Here is a 16,410-nt window from a genome sequence, read left to right as displayed (position 1 = left end):
TCTCCTTAATCGCTAAACAATTTTTACCCTATTTTGAGAAATATTCTTCTTTTGTTTCAATATTTAATAATTTAATTTTTATTAAAATTTGTAAATTTTGATTATTAATAGAAATATTACTATAATTAAGTAATTAAAATATTAAAAGTTACATACTTAAAGAAATTTCCCTACGAAAATTTCGTTTTTTCCCTGATATTTATAGTAAATAACAAAAATTTCCTTCATTCAGCTGACTCGTGACAGATAAAAGTCACATGGCAGGAAATCGACACGTAACAATGTTTGAACTCGTTTGTCGTCGATCACATGATTAAAGTTTAAAGTGTATGGAAGAGAAAGCAATCATGTTGTTGTTACTCCTATTTAGTTCATTTTTAATATGTTTTAAAAATGTTTCTGGCATTAATTACCAAGTTAAATACTTTAATCAATATATAGATCACTTCAATTTCTTTAGCTACGGAAATGAAACTTTTAAACAAAGATATTTGGTTAATGGTAAGTTCGTTAGTAAAATAATCCAAATAATCCTTTGCAACAGGTAAGATGTGAACTCTGAATGAGGAGCTTTCCATCTCCAGATTTGTAAAACTCCTATACAAGTAAAACGGTGAAAGGAACCATACCTGTACGTACAACCCTTTGCAAGATATTCGCCTCCAAAAATCATTTTTAACCCGTACCGGTACTACTGCTGCCTAATCTCCGCAGTGGCGTAGCGAGGGGGTGCAAGGGGGTCTATCATGCACCGGGCGCCACTCTCAGAGGGGCGCACAAATGGTCTCCAAGACAAACTATATGTGTTTCTGGAGGGGGCACCAATAAAGTGTCATGCCCCGGGCACCGGTTATGTTCACTATGCCACTGAATCTCCATGCTTCGCGTGCAACCTGGAAGTAGGCTGTATCTCGCAAATGGTTACGTGCAGAGGTATGCTTCCTTCGAATTTTTTTGCTCCTACAGGTATTGTCTACGGCTCTGGTAAGGTCCCGACCGTCTTGCTTGGAGGTGTAATTGTACCTTGCAACATCCGGTATTTTTGATTTTTTACAGACAGTTGGTGGCTTCCACATAAAGGACCGATATTCTTCTACACCGGAAATGAAGGAAACGTCGAAGCATTTTGGGAAAATTCGGGCTTTATTTTCGATATTGCACCCAAATTTAAGGCTCTTGTGATATTTGCAGAACATGTGAGTATTAATTTACAAAATAAAATAATTTTTTCTAAAGAAGAGTTATATTCAAATATAAGAAACATGAAATATAAATAGTATTGGCGATTAATTTATTTTAATGAATAGTCAACTTATATCTAGCAACCGCTACGTGCTTCATATTTTACAGATCTGAGTGTAAAATTAAATGCAGGATCCTCAAATAAAATTATAAGAGGCTGAGGATCAAGCGTTAACCAGGGAGACACCTCTTACAATCTTACAAATGCATGGGTTGTACAATAATGAAATTTGCTCTGCTACAACCAATATAGGGAGAAAAATTTTCAATTGATGAACGTGATCGAACACTTCAAAGTATAAGTTTGTAACCTGTATGTGATCATTGAAAGCGATTGGAAATATTGATTCATTTAATCAAATTATTTACAACAGCAATTCAGTTAATATTCTTAAATATGATGAATTTATGATTCGGAATTTCATTTTGTATCAGCAAATTGATTTTTCCTTTTGTACTCGCAATTCATTTGAGTTATGGACACTTACTGACTTATATAAATGTTTAATTTCTCAAACTGGTGTATAAGTTTCTTGATAATGAATATATTTGAAATGGTAACAGATGTAAATTAGTTTGATATAAAGCATAATTAGAAATTTAATTATTTTTATCAATATTTTTGTAAAGAGCATATTCTGATTTATAAAATAAAGTTTATTGAAAAGAACGGAATTTTTGTTTACATTGAAAATCTATGATTGCGTGAGATAATATTTTTTAATATGATATATGTGATTCACTAAATTATTAAACAATAGTGAAAGCAAAACTATGAACTGTATTGATTAAAGGGCAGAAAAGGTGGGGCAGAAAGGACGGACAGTTTTGAAATGTGTGGCAGGTAGTGTGAAAATAGTGAGATCTTAGCATTGTCTTTTCAGTTGGAAGCCACGGACGATAGATCACCGTGTGTTTGCGTACGACTGATGAAACAGTTCTATGCAAAGGGATCGCTCAGTTGTACACGTCTGATGGGAATACATTTCTGCACCCTTGCACCTCGAGGCACGTGTATATGGACATAAGTTCATTCATTGCAAGAACTGAAGGAAGCTATTCACGTGTGAAGTTGCCAAAATCGCCACCAGAAATGCATGATTGATAACGGACACCACATAGGAGATGTTGTTTACCACACTTGAGTCTGTAAAATGCTATTTCAATAGGAACTCACATCTTCCAACAAATATCTTTTATAGTAACAATTGCAGATGTTGTGATTTTTTTTAAAATGTCTGTACTTTCTGCCTTTCCCTGTAAATTTAAACTCTGTTGATGCAATTATTTATTAATTAATTTTAAACAAAAACAATGCTACAAGTGATCCTAATATAGAGCGCAGACAATTACTATAATTATAGTAGATAAATAGCAAACAATTTGCTGGCTTTCTATCAGGCTGCATTAATTAGTCATAATATAATCCAGTAAAATTCTGGCAGATCATTTGGTATTGCTAAATTTAAAATATTCATAATGTTTGTAAAAATATTTATACAAACAAATACTGTACATAAACATATCTGTATACTTTAACATTTAAACTGAAATTGACTGTTTTGTATACATGTTTAATTGTAATAAACTACTGAAAATAATTATTTATTATTAATTCATAAATAAAAATATATATTAAACTGTTGATTTATGTAATTTTATTTTATTGTCAATAAATTATATTATTTTTGTTAGAGATATTATGGAGAATCACTTCCATTTGGAAAAAATAGCTTCAATCAACCAAATATCAGTCTTTTATCCATAGAACAAGCTCTGATTGATTATGTAACCTTGATTCATGCTATTAAAAAAGATTATAAAGCAGAATCGTGTCCAGTAATTGCTTTCGGAGGAAGGTAATAAACATTTGTATATATATAAATTATTATTATAAAAACAGATAAAATTTCTTAAATAAATTTCTGTTAGTTACGGTGGAATGCTGAGTGCATACATCAGATTTAAATATCCAAATGTTGTCGACGGTGCTCTTGCAGCAAGTGCTCCGATTATATTAACTGCTGGATATCTCGGGACAGAAGTATTTTTTGAATCGATAACGAAGGTACTGTATATAAAGTTTTAACTCTTAAGTCGCATTAGCGAGGTTGAGGCTGAAGTTTTAAACGCGAAAACGTGTACGTCGGACGTTCGGTGCCGCTTTCCCGTAAACCTAGAAGTTTGACAATGAAGTTTGGAATGTCGAGCATGATTCCGCCGACTTTCCAAACGCCATTACAGGAAAGCAGAGCTGAATGTCCGTCGTACATATTTTCACGTTTAAAACTTCGGTCTCAACTTCGCTATTATCTTATGTTATTTCGAAAAATCTAGTTATTTTCTGAATGAAACAAAGTTATTCATTTTCTTGTAAAAGAGTTAAAATTGATATGATTTAAATTTAAAAATAACTATTTTGTACTTTTTATGAGGATTTTTTGTCTTCAAAATGCAGCTTGCAACCCTATTTTGAACTGCCTCCTGATTGAATAAGTCTTTTGCTGAATCTCAGATTTCATCTTACATTTATCTTTTACTTTCAAAGTTAAGATATTCATAGATAGAGTTTTTAGTAAAATTATAACCTTTTAATTCTTTGAATGTTAATAATTAAATATAAGTTATTGTACTTAATTATTTAAAGGCTGAAAGATATTTCAAGATGAATCTTCAACCTTTAAGTTATTTATAATTTATTATATCCAAAGTGAATGCAATCAAATAATCAAAGTAGCACTAACCTTTAACTTCAATTTCTATACATTAACCTCAAAACATTTTTAAGACCATCTTCGGCAAATGTCTTTCAAAATGCACAGGTAAAAACACACACCCCTGATATGCCAGGACAGATATTCAATTTCCATCTTCCCATTGCTAGTGATATTCTTTTCAAGATTCATACTCAAACTGATAAAAACAAATACTTTCAATGTACATGAATGAATAAAAACTAATAAATCCAGGGTTCAAATTCAAAAGAATATCACTTGCAATTGAAATGATGAAAATTTAAATACATGTGTGATATAGCCGAACTTTCTACATCAAAATTAGGCCTTAATATTGTCCTAGTTATGTAACAATTGTTGTTTGTAGCTACCTGAGAAAGTCTTCCGTTACACTTTCTTGAAGGCAAAACGATGCTTTCTCGTGATCTATTAACCTCTGGATGGCTGATATCATCTGTGGATATCGCTAGAGACGGCCGAAAAAGTCGTTGTCTCCAATCTCTCCGATCAGGAAAGTCATAACTGATCCCTTCTGGAATATCGTTAGCCGGAGAGAAACGAATTCCTCCAAATAACCAAGATCAGTGACTATCTGGATACCTGTTATTTTGATATCGCCCGATATTGTGCCAATTTGACCTCTATTGGATACATGCTCCAATGGAACTTTTACAAGTGAGCAAGCTTCATCAATCAACGAGAACTCCATCAGGATATCCACTTCCATCACAAGATATTTATTCAATTCACGCCCGTTACGTAAACTCTCTCTCCACGAAATAATCTGGAAATTCTGTATGTTCTTAACCTTTTTTTTGTGATTAAATCATCATTAATTGTTAATTGGAGTCTGAGACACTTCCATATGCTGCCTCTTGATCGGCTGACATTACGAATCCACCTGTCTGCTTACGGACAGATGGATTTGTAATGTCGCCCATTAATAACTGCCATCTCGGCTTCCATGTTCTACGAAACATGGTGGTGTCAATCCTGACAGGGCACTAAAGAGGTGCCGACTTTTAGGTCACACGTGCTAGTAGTGTGTACTGAAAAACATTCACATAAGGTGGCCTTAAAAAGGTAAAAAAATGTTTTGAGATTAACGTATTGTAACTGAAAATAAAAAGGTTAGTGCTACTTTGATACTTTGTAATATGTTATAATTGCTTTTAATAATTATTATTTTTCAGATGGTTAACTTATCTGAAAAATGATGATTAAAAATATGAAAGATATTACATGTAATTATTTTAATAAATTTGATTTATCAATATCCAGTTATTTTTCTGTAATGGTTATTATTGAATTTATTTCCAGACTTTCGATAATACAATGCCAAAGTGCAAAGACACAGTTATAAATGCGTATTCACAGATAGAGAAGTGGTTCGCTGAAGGATCTAAAGGTTCTTTTTGTTTCAGTATAATATAGTATAAATAATAGATTATTAAAATTAAATTCAGTATCATGATTTTGACAATTTTATGTTTGGACACTTTTTGGTTTACAATTATTTACTGTGAATTCAGGCTACAGAGAACAAATTTGATTATACACTGCCACAACACTGTTTATTGCCCAACTTTTGAAGCTATCTTGTCAGTTTCCGAGAATAAATTAACTTTCGAAATCATCCAATCATGGAATAGGATGACACCAAATACTGTATAAACCAGTACATGAAAGTCCTCCCACTTAGCACTGAAAAACAACAGCATTGCCATCTTCCAGCTTGGTTTAGCACAGTCTCTGGGACAAGTGCTTTTCTTTTGTGGTTTATGAGGAATATGATGTTTTGTGTGCTTCTTTTGAATTTGAATTTCAGAGATGTTTTACCATCCTGTAAATGAGTTGACAATTTTTTGAAGGACATGTAAGTTTTGAACAGCAAGTAGAGAAACCCACCATACCTGTATGGGTGGCTGGAAAACATGAGTGTCATACACTTATTGTGGAGAAAATTAGAGGAAAAAAATACGATTTGAAATATCTCCTAATGAGACGACTTACTCAGGACTGCATAGAGAACTTGTTCTCTGTTGTTTGCCTTACAAGTGGTAATAATTACAACACTGATGCAAGTGAATTTTGGACTGTTGTGTAAACAATCATGATGAATCACTCATCGCAGCCCTCACATGCAGGCAACTGTGAGAGGGATCTTGATAATTTTATGGCATGCAGAGATCAGGTGGAATGGATAAAGTTGTATCCGATAGTGAGCTCAAAGTCACCACCAGCAGCAGGAAAAGAAGAATTCATTGAAATGTTTGAGGATTTATCCTTGGATGAGCAAAATACAGGGAGCTATGTTGCTGGTTGGGCTGTTGGCAGAGCACAATGCAGAGAGCATTTGCTGTTCCATGAATCTTTGAGTGATCCTGGAGATTTTCAGAGTAAGCAAAATGTCAGAGCATGGCTACTATAATTTGTATGTGATTTGAAGCATGTAGAAGTTTGTGACTAACATGTAATGGCATTTGCAACAAAATATATATGTGCACTTACTAATGGCAAGGTAAAATCTGCAAATGAAATGTTACAAAACAAAGTTTCCAGGAAACAAAATTAAAGCACCAAAAATAGTGTTACATAGATGAATGAATGAGAATCATGTATCATGTTTATTTTGTTAAATAAACATAATATATACAGTTTATTAATATTGTATAAAAATATTGGTGTGCAGGAATGAATACACAAAAATTTCTACAGAGTGTACAGTAGGGTGAAAACAATCAAACCAGACAAACAATAACAATGGAAAGTGTCAATGGTCTTGGAATGTAAAAAATGAGGAACAAATAGCATTAATTTGGCACCTTTTTCAGCCCACTTTGAGCAATTAATTCGTGGATAAAAAGTTTCTGTTTGACATTAGATTACATCAATTAATTGTCATCTACAGATGCATTACAGATTAATATGTTGAGAAAGAAAAACCACCACACTACTCTATATTGTTAGATGGCAGGGCAGCAGGTATTCACATCAGCTGTCTTTGATGTTGAAGGGAGTTTCATGTATTGGTATATAGAGTATTTGATGATACACCATTGGACAACTTTGTTTCATATTCAGAAGTAAAGGTTTCAGGCCAAAGAAGATTCGAACATCACACACATTATGTTAAAAGTTTAAAATTACCATTTGTATTTAAATGATTACAAAATGATTTGAGAACCAAAGGAGTGATACTCATTTGACAATATAAAAATTTTGAATACTTAATATCTACTTTTTACTTTAATGCAAAAGTTACACCTGTTAGTCCATTCATAGACTATAACTGAAATGTGGATCCTAGTATGATGGCTTATGGCAAAAGTGTATAATAAGGCCATAATTTTTATCAGTAAAGATATGAAAATGGTCAATGCTACTATAAATGTTGTCTATATCTATCTATTTAATTCATACATGAGTAGAAGCCACTATTACACCAGCAGCTACCTGTTTTAACTATATTTCATTACTTAGTAGATCCAATATTATTGTATAGTGGTTATAGTAATCATAGCTCAATTAGGATTATTGAATCTGCTGAATGCAACTATTTATATGTCAGTGCCTGTTATGTATGTATCATGTTTGGGTGTATTTCCATACATAACATTGTATATATAACAAAATTTATATTCTAAAAAATGAAACTGTCAATTCTTTATAAGTATTACAATTCGATATAAAGCAATAAACATCAGAATTTACGTTCTAATGATTTAGTTTAGCAATTTCTGAACTTGTAAATTGTAAACATTATGGTGAATCATCATTTTACAATCTTTATAACACATAAACGGTGAAACAAATATTGTATACTCAATATTAGGAAACAAACAATATCTTTCTGTATTAATTTATGTTAATTGCTTTATTATAAAATTTTACACAACAATTGAAAAAATTGTTTTTTCTCAGGTTATAAATACATATCTTCTACTTTTTCTCTGTGCAACGAAATAAAAGATTCCACGGACTACAATCATTTTTTAAAATGGACGCGCAATGCATTTGCTTCGGCAGCAATGATGAACTATCCTTACAAAACAAGTTTCATGAGCCCTTTTCCTGCTTTTCCAGTGAAGGTAAATTATAAAATTATAACAAAGTATAAACAAGAATAAAAAATTATATATAAAACTTGAAGTCATACATTAATAATTGTAATTTGATCATTTTGTTATTAATTAATATAAAATTGACTTAATTATTAAAATAATTAACTTTATTCACTGTTAAAGGTGCATTGATTAAGTCAGCTAGTGTTTAATCTAGTAAACACGAAAGAATTTACCAGTTTTGCTGATTTATTTGAGTAACTTTAGCAAAATATCATTGATAAAATGTTTGACTTGGGTAATTTAGTACATAATGATAAGTAGACACTACGGAAAGTACTACAGAATTGTTGAGTTAATGGTCCTTCTAGTGCTTGACTTTGGTTTTCACAAAACCAAAGTCAAGCACTGGATTCATCTTGCACGTTTGAATCTCCTTTAGTTCTTGATCTCTCTTCTCCCTGTATTCTAAATAACAGAAAATTTACCACATTGCAGGTAAATTTTCTGCTATTTACCTAAAAATTTTCATTGTTAAATACCCGCAGGTCATGTGTACTAGACTAGTGTCTTCTGGCATTCCTGCCTCAGGACTTGCTGCTGCCATTGCTCTCGCTTATAATGCTTCGGGAACAGAGAAGTGTTTTGATATTTGGAAAGAATTTATTGACTGTGCAGATCCAACTGGTTGTGGTTTAGGAACAGATAGCATCTCTTGGGACTATCAGGTAAGAATTTGGAATTGTAAAATCATGAATTTTAAATACATTTATTCATTACTCAATACTTTTCTCCATTTTAGAGTTGTACAGAAATAAATTTATATATGAAATCTCAAAAACGTGAATATATGTTCCCATATCTTCCATTTAATTCTACTATGAGAGATGAATATTGTTTTAAAAAATATAAAATTATTCCTAGAGAAAACTGGTTAAAAGAGCACATATGGGGAAAAGGTATAAATTGAATATACAAGGTGTGTCTGAAAAGTTCGGTGAATGGTCTCATAAAATAAAGGAAACAAGAGACACAAACAAAATACCTTTACTGGCATTCAAAGTAATCGCCATTAGCGACAACACACATTTGACGTTGGTTGTATAGCTGCTGGAAGCTGTGAGCAAACGTTTCTTTCGGTATCGCACGAAGCACCATTGTCACACATTATTGGATCTGTGCAATGTCAAAAAGCATAGGCCTTTCAGGACTCCTTTGAGGCGGGGAAACAAGAAGAAATTTGCAGGTGCCAGATCTGGAGAATATGGAGAGTGTTGAAGAACTGTCACCTGGCATGTAGCGAGGAAGTGCCGTACGCAGCTCAGTGTGCAGACAGGCGTTGTCGTGGAGCAGAGTCCAGGCAGAGACCAGAGTCTACTCTGGTACAACTGTGGCCAAAGTTGCCGAATGCATTTCAGTAGCTGTTTCAAAACTTTCTCGTAGAATTCTGCATTGATGGTTATATTGTTGGGTAAAAATTCATGATGGATCAAGCCCTTACTGTCGAAAAAGGCAATCAACATCTTCCTTTCCATCTCTGAAGCATTTAAACCATTCAAAAACACACTTTTTACTCACTACTTCCACACCATACACTTTCACTTACATTTCATGTGTCTCTGTCAAATTTGTCTAATTTGAAGCAAAACTTGATGTTCACGTGTTGCTCCATTTCGCAGTGACACTCCTTTCTCACACTGACTGCATTGCATTGTTTGTTGCGCACACTTCCATTTAACTGTTGTGATTTCGACGCTAGGGGACATTAGTTGGCAAGTCTCTCACTACGTCTGTATGAGCACAACATCCTAACCAGCACGGTTATTAAACTATGGGACCATTCACCGAACTTTTCAGACGCAACTTGTATTTTGATTGCTTTTAAGAAATATTCTTAGTTAAAATTATAAAAACAACAATTATTTATTTAGAAATCAACCAGACAAGCAATATAATTTTTAGTAATGGAAATTTGGATCCATGGGCTCCTGGTGGAGTAAGTTTTTTCTTATTTTACATTATTCTTTTGTTTAATTTCTATGTGATATTAGTAAGATGAAAATATTTTTTCTCGTGCAGATACCGTATAATGTATCAGACAGAATAATTTCAATACTGATAAAAGGAGGTGCTCATCATTTGGATCTAAGGTAAAAGTTATTTATAAGTGCTATTAAATCTAAGTTTATGTTGTTGGCCTTACAAAATATATACTTATTAACAAAAATGTTGTGTTATATTTGAAGAATCAGTGTTATATTTGAATGAAATTTTATTAGTGCAAATGTAATGATAGTAATACATTATTACAATATCATAGCAAAGACACTTTCCTGTGTAATAATGGTACAGTTTAAAAAAGTATTTAGTGTCTTGCAGGATCTCTTATTCTGATACTTGCAACTATATAGTCAAGCTTAAAGGCTTATGGGCACTGTATGCTATATGCTATATTGCAATAGATTTTTTCACAAATGTTGCAACTGCTGCTCCATATAACTCACACTCACAGATGACCAAAACTGGCATTCAATCTAGTTCCACAAATGCTTGATGGGTGACAAATCTGCAGACCAATGCAAGCCATAAAAGTGTGGCAGCATGACTGAAGCATCTCTAAGAAAACTTAGTTATATGCAGTTGAGCATTTTATTGCTAGAAAATGGGTGTTTGTAAGCTCTACCATGAAAAGCAATATGAGGACATGGATGTACTGTTAGTGTTATTTGTTCTGCTACTAGGGGTGACTGACTGACTCATACAAGATAGTTCCTTGACCAGCAAGCTAGCAATGGGACAGTATGCAATTCAACAGTATTACAATGATTGAAGTGTTTACCAGTGATCCACTACACAATAAAACAGTGGTTATCTGTTTTCAAACAGAACTGGAATTTGTTGGTAAAGACAATAAGCTGCTACAGAGAGCATGAGCTGCTACAAATTGGCCACTACTAGTTTGCAGCAGTCCATGCTCCCCGTAGCAGTGTATTGTTCCATGCTTTTGTGCTTTAGTCACACCACCACTACAAATGAAACCAATGATGTTGGGATACAAATGGTAAGATATGTAGCAATAGCATGTAAATTTGCTTTTGCTAATTTCTTGTCAATGGTATGGAAAGAGACAGAAGCCTGTTCAGAGCTTGCCTGCCATTTGTGCACATCCTGATATATTCCAACAGCTCAGTCAGATCAGAATGGGCAGGTAGCAGGCAGTTTAGCAAAATGACACACTTTGCTTTCCGCAGCTCAATGATGCAGCCTTATCAAACTCTGTCAGCTGTGTGTAATGTCTGATTGCATTGTGCAATCATGTCTGGCATTCAAAACCTCCAAACAACAAGTATACTAAATTTAGTGAACTTGTTTTTATAAGATGTTGAGATCTAGAGATTTTACAACTTACCTGGCATGCAATTAGACCACAACTGTGATCATTCAACATTTGTTTCTAAGTATTTAAGTTACTGCAAAACTTGGCACACAGCTATCTGGGTGTGTAACTTTTTTGTCAGTGAGTGTAACATAAAGCATGAAGAAAAACCATTTTCCTTTTTTGCTGATAATAAATTATTTGAGACCAAAACTAACTTGTAAATTTGGGAAATCAAACAGTGTTACCGAATAAAGATTAATTTTGATTTCCAGAATTTGCATCAGTCTCAAACTTTAGCAGTTTGAATCTCTTATTTTTATAATAATTCACATAATTAATGTTAAACTTAAATGTTTTGGAAAATTCTAAATTGCATGTTGCACAATAAAAGTGATTTGTTTAAAAAGCTATTTAACTTTTTCAATATATAACAGTCACAAGGGCATACCCAGCGAGAGGCAGGGAGGAGTAGCTGCCCCTCCCTAGAAGAAAAATTAAAGTGTAGTAATTGACACACAGCACAGACATATCAATTTAGTATCAGTTTGAATAATGAATATTGTGACTAGACTAGAGCCATCGGTCGTAAAATCTCACTCTCCCTCCTTCGAAACTACAGTGATACCTCGGTTTTCGTTGCTAATCCGTCCGAAAACAATCGGCGAAATCTGAAACCGACAAAAACTGAAGCAATTATTTCCATACAAATTAATGTAAATCCAATTAACTTGTTCTAGACACTTCAAAATACATACCAAAAACATATTTTATAGAAAATAAATATAGTGTTTAATACTAAAAACAATAAGAAATTATATAAAATGAATATAAAAGACTAATGTAAAGAATAAATGAACATTTAACATGGCATTTCCCATGATAAAGCTAAAAGGAAAGCAATAGAATTGGGTGTATCCAAAATCTCAGCATCAATCCAGTGAGATGCTGCCGGAAGTGACGCAACGGATGGTGTTTTCTAGAGAACACAAATGCCGACTGGTGGGAATTTCAGAAGAGAAAAACAATAAAAATGCCAAATGATGATGACTTCCATGTTATGTTAAATTTATTTTTAAACTTATTTAATGAGAACTGCTTAATGACAAATTAATATTCCAAAAAGAGAAATAGGAATGAAGATAACACAATAAACATCTTCTACTATTAACACTGTAGTGAATAACACAAAGTCACAGACAAAAAACCTTTTACGGTGAATGAACCGAATATTAATTTATTCAGGGTTTATTCATCAATAAATAAATTAAATTCAAAATTGTCAATGGAAATAGAGCTTTTACGAGCCTCATGTTGGCTGTCATCTTGTTTGCTGGTGTATCGAATATAGTAAAAATGCCTGCAGTTTGCTGGAAGCTCGCTAGCAGCAACCGGAAGTTATCCGAGATTTTTAACCGAGGTGCTGAGAGATGCCGGCTGCACGCCGAGATTTTGAATACGCTCATTGTTTGGCTAGAATGCTCACACGAGAGACAACACTACACTGAGCAGGAAAACGCATGGTTTCGCAAAATTAGCAGCGAGGACACATGGGAACATTGATGAAAACTGAGACAAATTTTTTGCGAAAAAAATCGACGAAAACCAAACCCGACAATAACCAAAGTCAACGAAAACCGAGGTATTGCTAATATGAGTTGCCCCCCTATAGTTCAAATCCTGGGTATGCCTCAGTTTGCATATATTTTGTGACATATGGGTGCTATTTAACTGAATGCTTCCCCTAATGCTTCACAGTAAATGCATTAGAAAATCACAAGTGTGATATTTATATGGAATTTTCATTTGTTTTCTGTTAGACTTTTAGTTTGTAATAAAACTAGTTACTTTCTATTACATTAATCTGTTTTGTTGAAGACAAAAATTTGAACTCAATTATTACTAGTATTTTAGTTTGAAATATATTTGTATTTGTAATATGTAATTCTTCACATATGAAATGATAAACAAGGAACATCCTTTGAACCAGAATTTATAAACCTTTTTTAATCTTATTAACTAGTACAAAACAATGACTCTATATACAGTAATTTTCTACTTATAAATGTGATTAAAGTATTAAATTTGTGAGATGCAGTGCCATTCATTATTCAAACCTTACTATGAAATTATGCAAATGAAGCTTAAGTTTGGAAATGTTGAGATTTAACACAACTCAACCCCCAAAATTCAAAATAGCTGAAAGAAAGTGGAAAATAAATAATGTAGGTAATGTAATTAAATACAACTATAAATCAAAAACTCTCTTATTAGCTCACATTCTTAATGATTGCATTTCCAGTTTTAGATTGATCTGAAATCCATTAGACGAAATTTATAAAATTATCCAATTTTTTGAAGTTTTTCTATATTAATAGCGAAGTTGAGGCCGAAGTTTTAAACACGAAAACGTGTACGTCGGACATTTGGCGCCTCCTTCCTGTAAGCCTAGAAGTTTGACAAATTGGTGGAATCATGCTCGGCATTCCGAATGCCATTGTCAAACTTCTAGGCTTACAGGAAAGCGGCGCCGAACGTCCGACGTACACGTTTTCGCGTTTAAAACTTCGGCCTCAACCTCGCTAATATCAATTTTTTGGAATTATTATTTTAGTTTCTATAAACAAGTACTCATTGTTATCCACTCAGTTACTGAATTGATGTCTTTTTTTTCCATTATTATGTAAAATTGAACATGAACATGGTCGTCAGTTTTTATTCTCAAACTTTTTATATGATAAAAAATTGTTTTCCAAGTTGACTTACTCTACATTCATGTTATACATGATATGAAACCTTAATAAGAGGTTTATTTACACTTTGAAATATTTAAATTAAAATCTTAATCATTAGTTTCGTTTAAAAAGGAGATTAATTTTTTATAGACCTATTTATATAATAACAGTTAAGCTACAAGTAATTAACTGATTCTAGCCCATTTAATGAAAGGTTCCACTTTTTATATTATATTCAGAATTTTAATACCAATATGCAATACTTTTATAATCAAAGTATTGGTTTTGTTTTGGTAAATTGTGATATTATTTAAAAATTTATAAGTTTTTAAAATAAAAATGTACTTTTTCTAATTCTGAAACTGGAGAGAGAATATATATTTTTATGCAATTGAACTTCTAAATCTCTTGCGTATACTTCATTAATAATTGATGAATCTATTTTATTGGAAGAAAAAATTAACTAGGTTTTATTTTAAAACTTTTTCATACTTTATCTAAATTTAACAAATATACATTACCTGAAAATGCATTATGATGTAGATAAATGGTAGAGTCAAAAATAAACTGAAACATTAATATAACTTTTATTATGTTAATAATACAAATATCTACTCAAGGCTACTTTCAGAATAAGCAATGGCTCCAGCTACACATTTCTGCCACTGTCCATACCTCTTGTCAAAGCAGTTTTCAAAATTGTGATGTGTTTAAAGGAGCTTGTTACTAAATTTCTGCATTCGGCTTCCATTGATTGTTTCGAGTTAACGAATAGATGTACTCCTCAACTCCTTTATCCCTTTATCTTGCCCCAAATACTCGATTTGTTCCGTAAAACGAAGGGGGAGTTGAACGATTGCAGATTTCAACCAGCAGTAGAAGTTGAAACCACCGCAAGAGTTCATAAAAAGTAGCTTTCGCGACTACTTTGAACAGAGGCAGGAGTGTATAACTGTAGTAGGAGTTTATTTTGAAAATGGCATTTTGTAAGAGTTTCTGCATGTTGTGTAATAAAACCCATGCTAAATGTTTGGTTTATTTTTTTACTCTATTATGTATATCTAAGCATTACTCAAATTCTCTTATCTCGTGAAAAATATTAGATATTTCTTAATGCTCAATTTATTCAGTCGTAGAATTTTCAAACCATTTAACAGTTTATCATCAGCAATAAGTATAAAAACTTTTGTTGTTATACTACTGATTATAAATTGCTGAATGATTTAAATTTAATTCCTCCTGGAGCTACTTCATGTTATATCTTAGAATATTTCATTCAAAAATAGTTAGAATCAACGGTTACGTGACTTTGTAAATACGTATCCGTCATCGCTTTTCTCGCCGAAAGATAAGCATTACATATATTCGAAACCGTTTAAAATAAAATTATTTTACCATTGGTATAATTTTAAAACTGTACTTTAGTATGTTATATGTTTTCATTTCAGAGGAAAAAATCCAGCGGATCCAGAATCCGTCATATCGGCGAGACGGTTCGAAGCAGAAACAATAAGTAAGTGGATAACGAAGGCCAACAAAAAATATCAATGCCAACTAATAAAATCTTAACGTTAATACCCGTATCACTGCACGGTAAAATTCGGAAACGGAGGGGGGAAAAAAGCGTAAAATGTCATTTAAGTAACAGAATTGTCTCCTTATCAGATTAACACCAACTAACTCAGAAATGTTGTTGTCTTAATCTATTTAACTAATATGTTTAATTTGATTTTCAAATATCTGATTATTACTACAGTAATAAATACTGTGAAAATTATGACTTTAATCTCATTTCATATCTTGGCAAACAGGAAAACCTGGGTTGATTCCAAATAAAATTTACAATATATGATTTTATAGTTGCTATTCTATATTTTGAACCAATTCCTTTACTTAAAGTCTACTTTATTTTCTTTTTTACTTAAGAAAAATTCTGTTTAATGCAGCAAATAATAAAAGATCATCATAAAAGCATTTAAAAAATTGTTAAAATTAGGTAAAATTACACAGTTTTTAATGTTTAAAACGTAAGATTATATAATTATATAAAAAAAGAAAATAATAAACATTTTAAAATCAATTATTTTTAAATATTTATAAAACTTTATTGGATTAAGTTCAATTTCCCCCCCCCTTTTTTTTAACTCCTAAACAATTATAACGTAGTAGAAATGTAATTAAACTAGTCACACGATATGAAATAAGATCTTAATTTTTAATTAAATAAAATAAAACCACTTAAAATTCCATTAAAATGA

The 16,410-nt window shown here is 32.2% G+C and overlaps 1 protein-coding gene across 1 annotated transcript; it reads left to right on the top strand.

The window, feature by feature from the left end:
• Positions 1 to 229: 229 nt before the first annotated feature.
• On the top strand, positions 230 to 15,929 carry LOC136987134 (dipeptidyl peptidase 2-like). Its single transcript, XM_067284809.1, has 11 exons — positions 230 to 501; positions 1,057 to 1,196; positions 2,938 to 3,101; positions 3,175 to 3,310; positions 5,298 to 5,385; positions 7,902 to 8,068; positions 8,590 to 8,769; positions 8,844 to 9,000; positions 9,973 to 10,037; positions 10,121 to 10,191; positions 15,601 to 15,929. Exons 1-11 carry the CDS (start codon positions 330 to 332, stop codon positions 15,719 to 15,721), a joined length of 1,461 nt encoding a protein of 486 aa, XP_067140910.1. The 5' UTR covers positions 230 to 329; the 3' UTR covers positions 15,722 to 15,929.
• The last annotated feature ends 481 nt before the right edge of the window (positions 15,930 to 16,410 follow it).

The sequence above is a fragment of the Centruroides vittatus genome, unplaced genomic scaffold (genome assembly GCF_030686945.1).
Source record: "Centruroides vittatus isolate TY-2023 unplaced genomic scaffold, ASM3068694v2 scaffold_1478, whole genome shotgun sequence".
NCBI classification, from domain to species: Eukaryota; Metazoa; Arthropoda; class Arachnida; order Scorpiones; family Buthidae; genus Centruroides; species Centruroides vittatus.
This window is presented reverse-complemented; position numbering and strand designations above follow the sequence as displayed.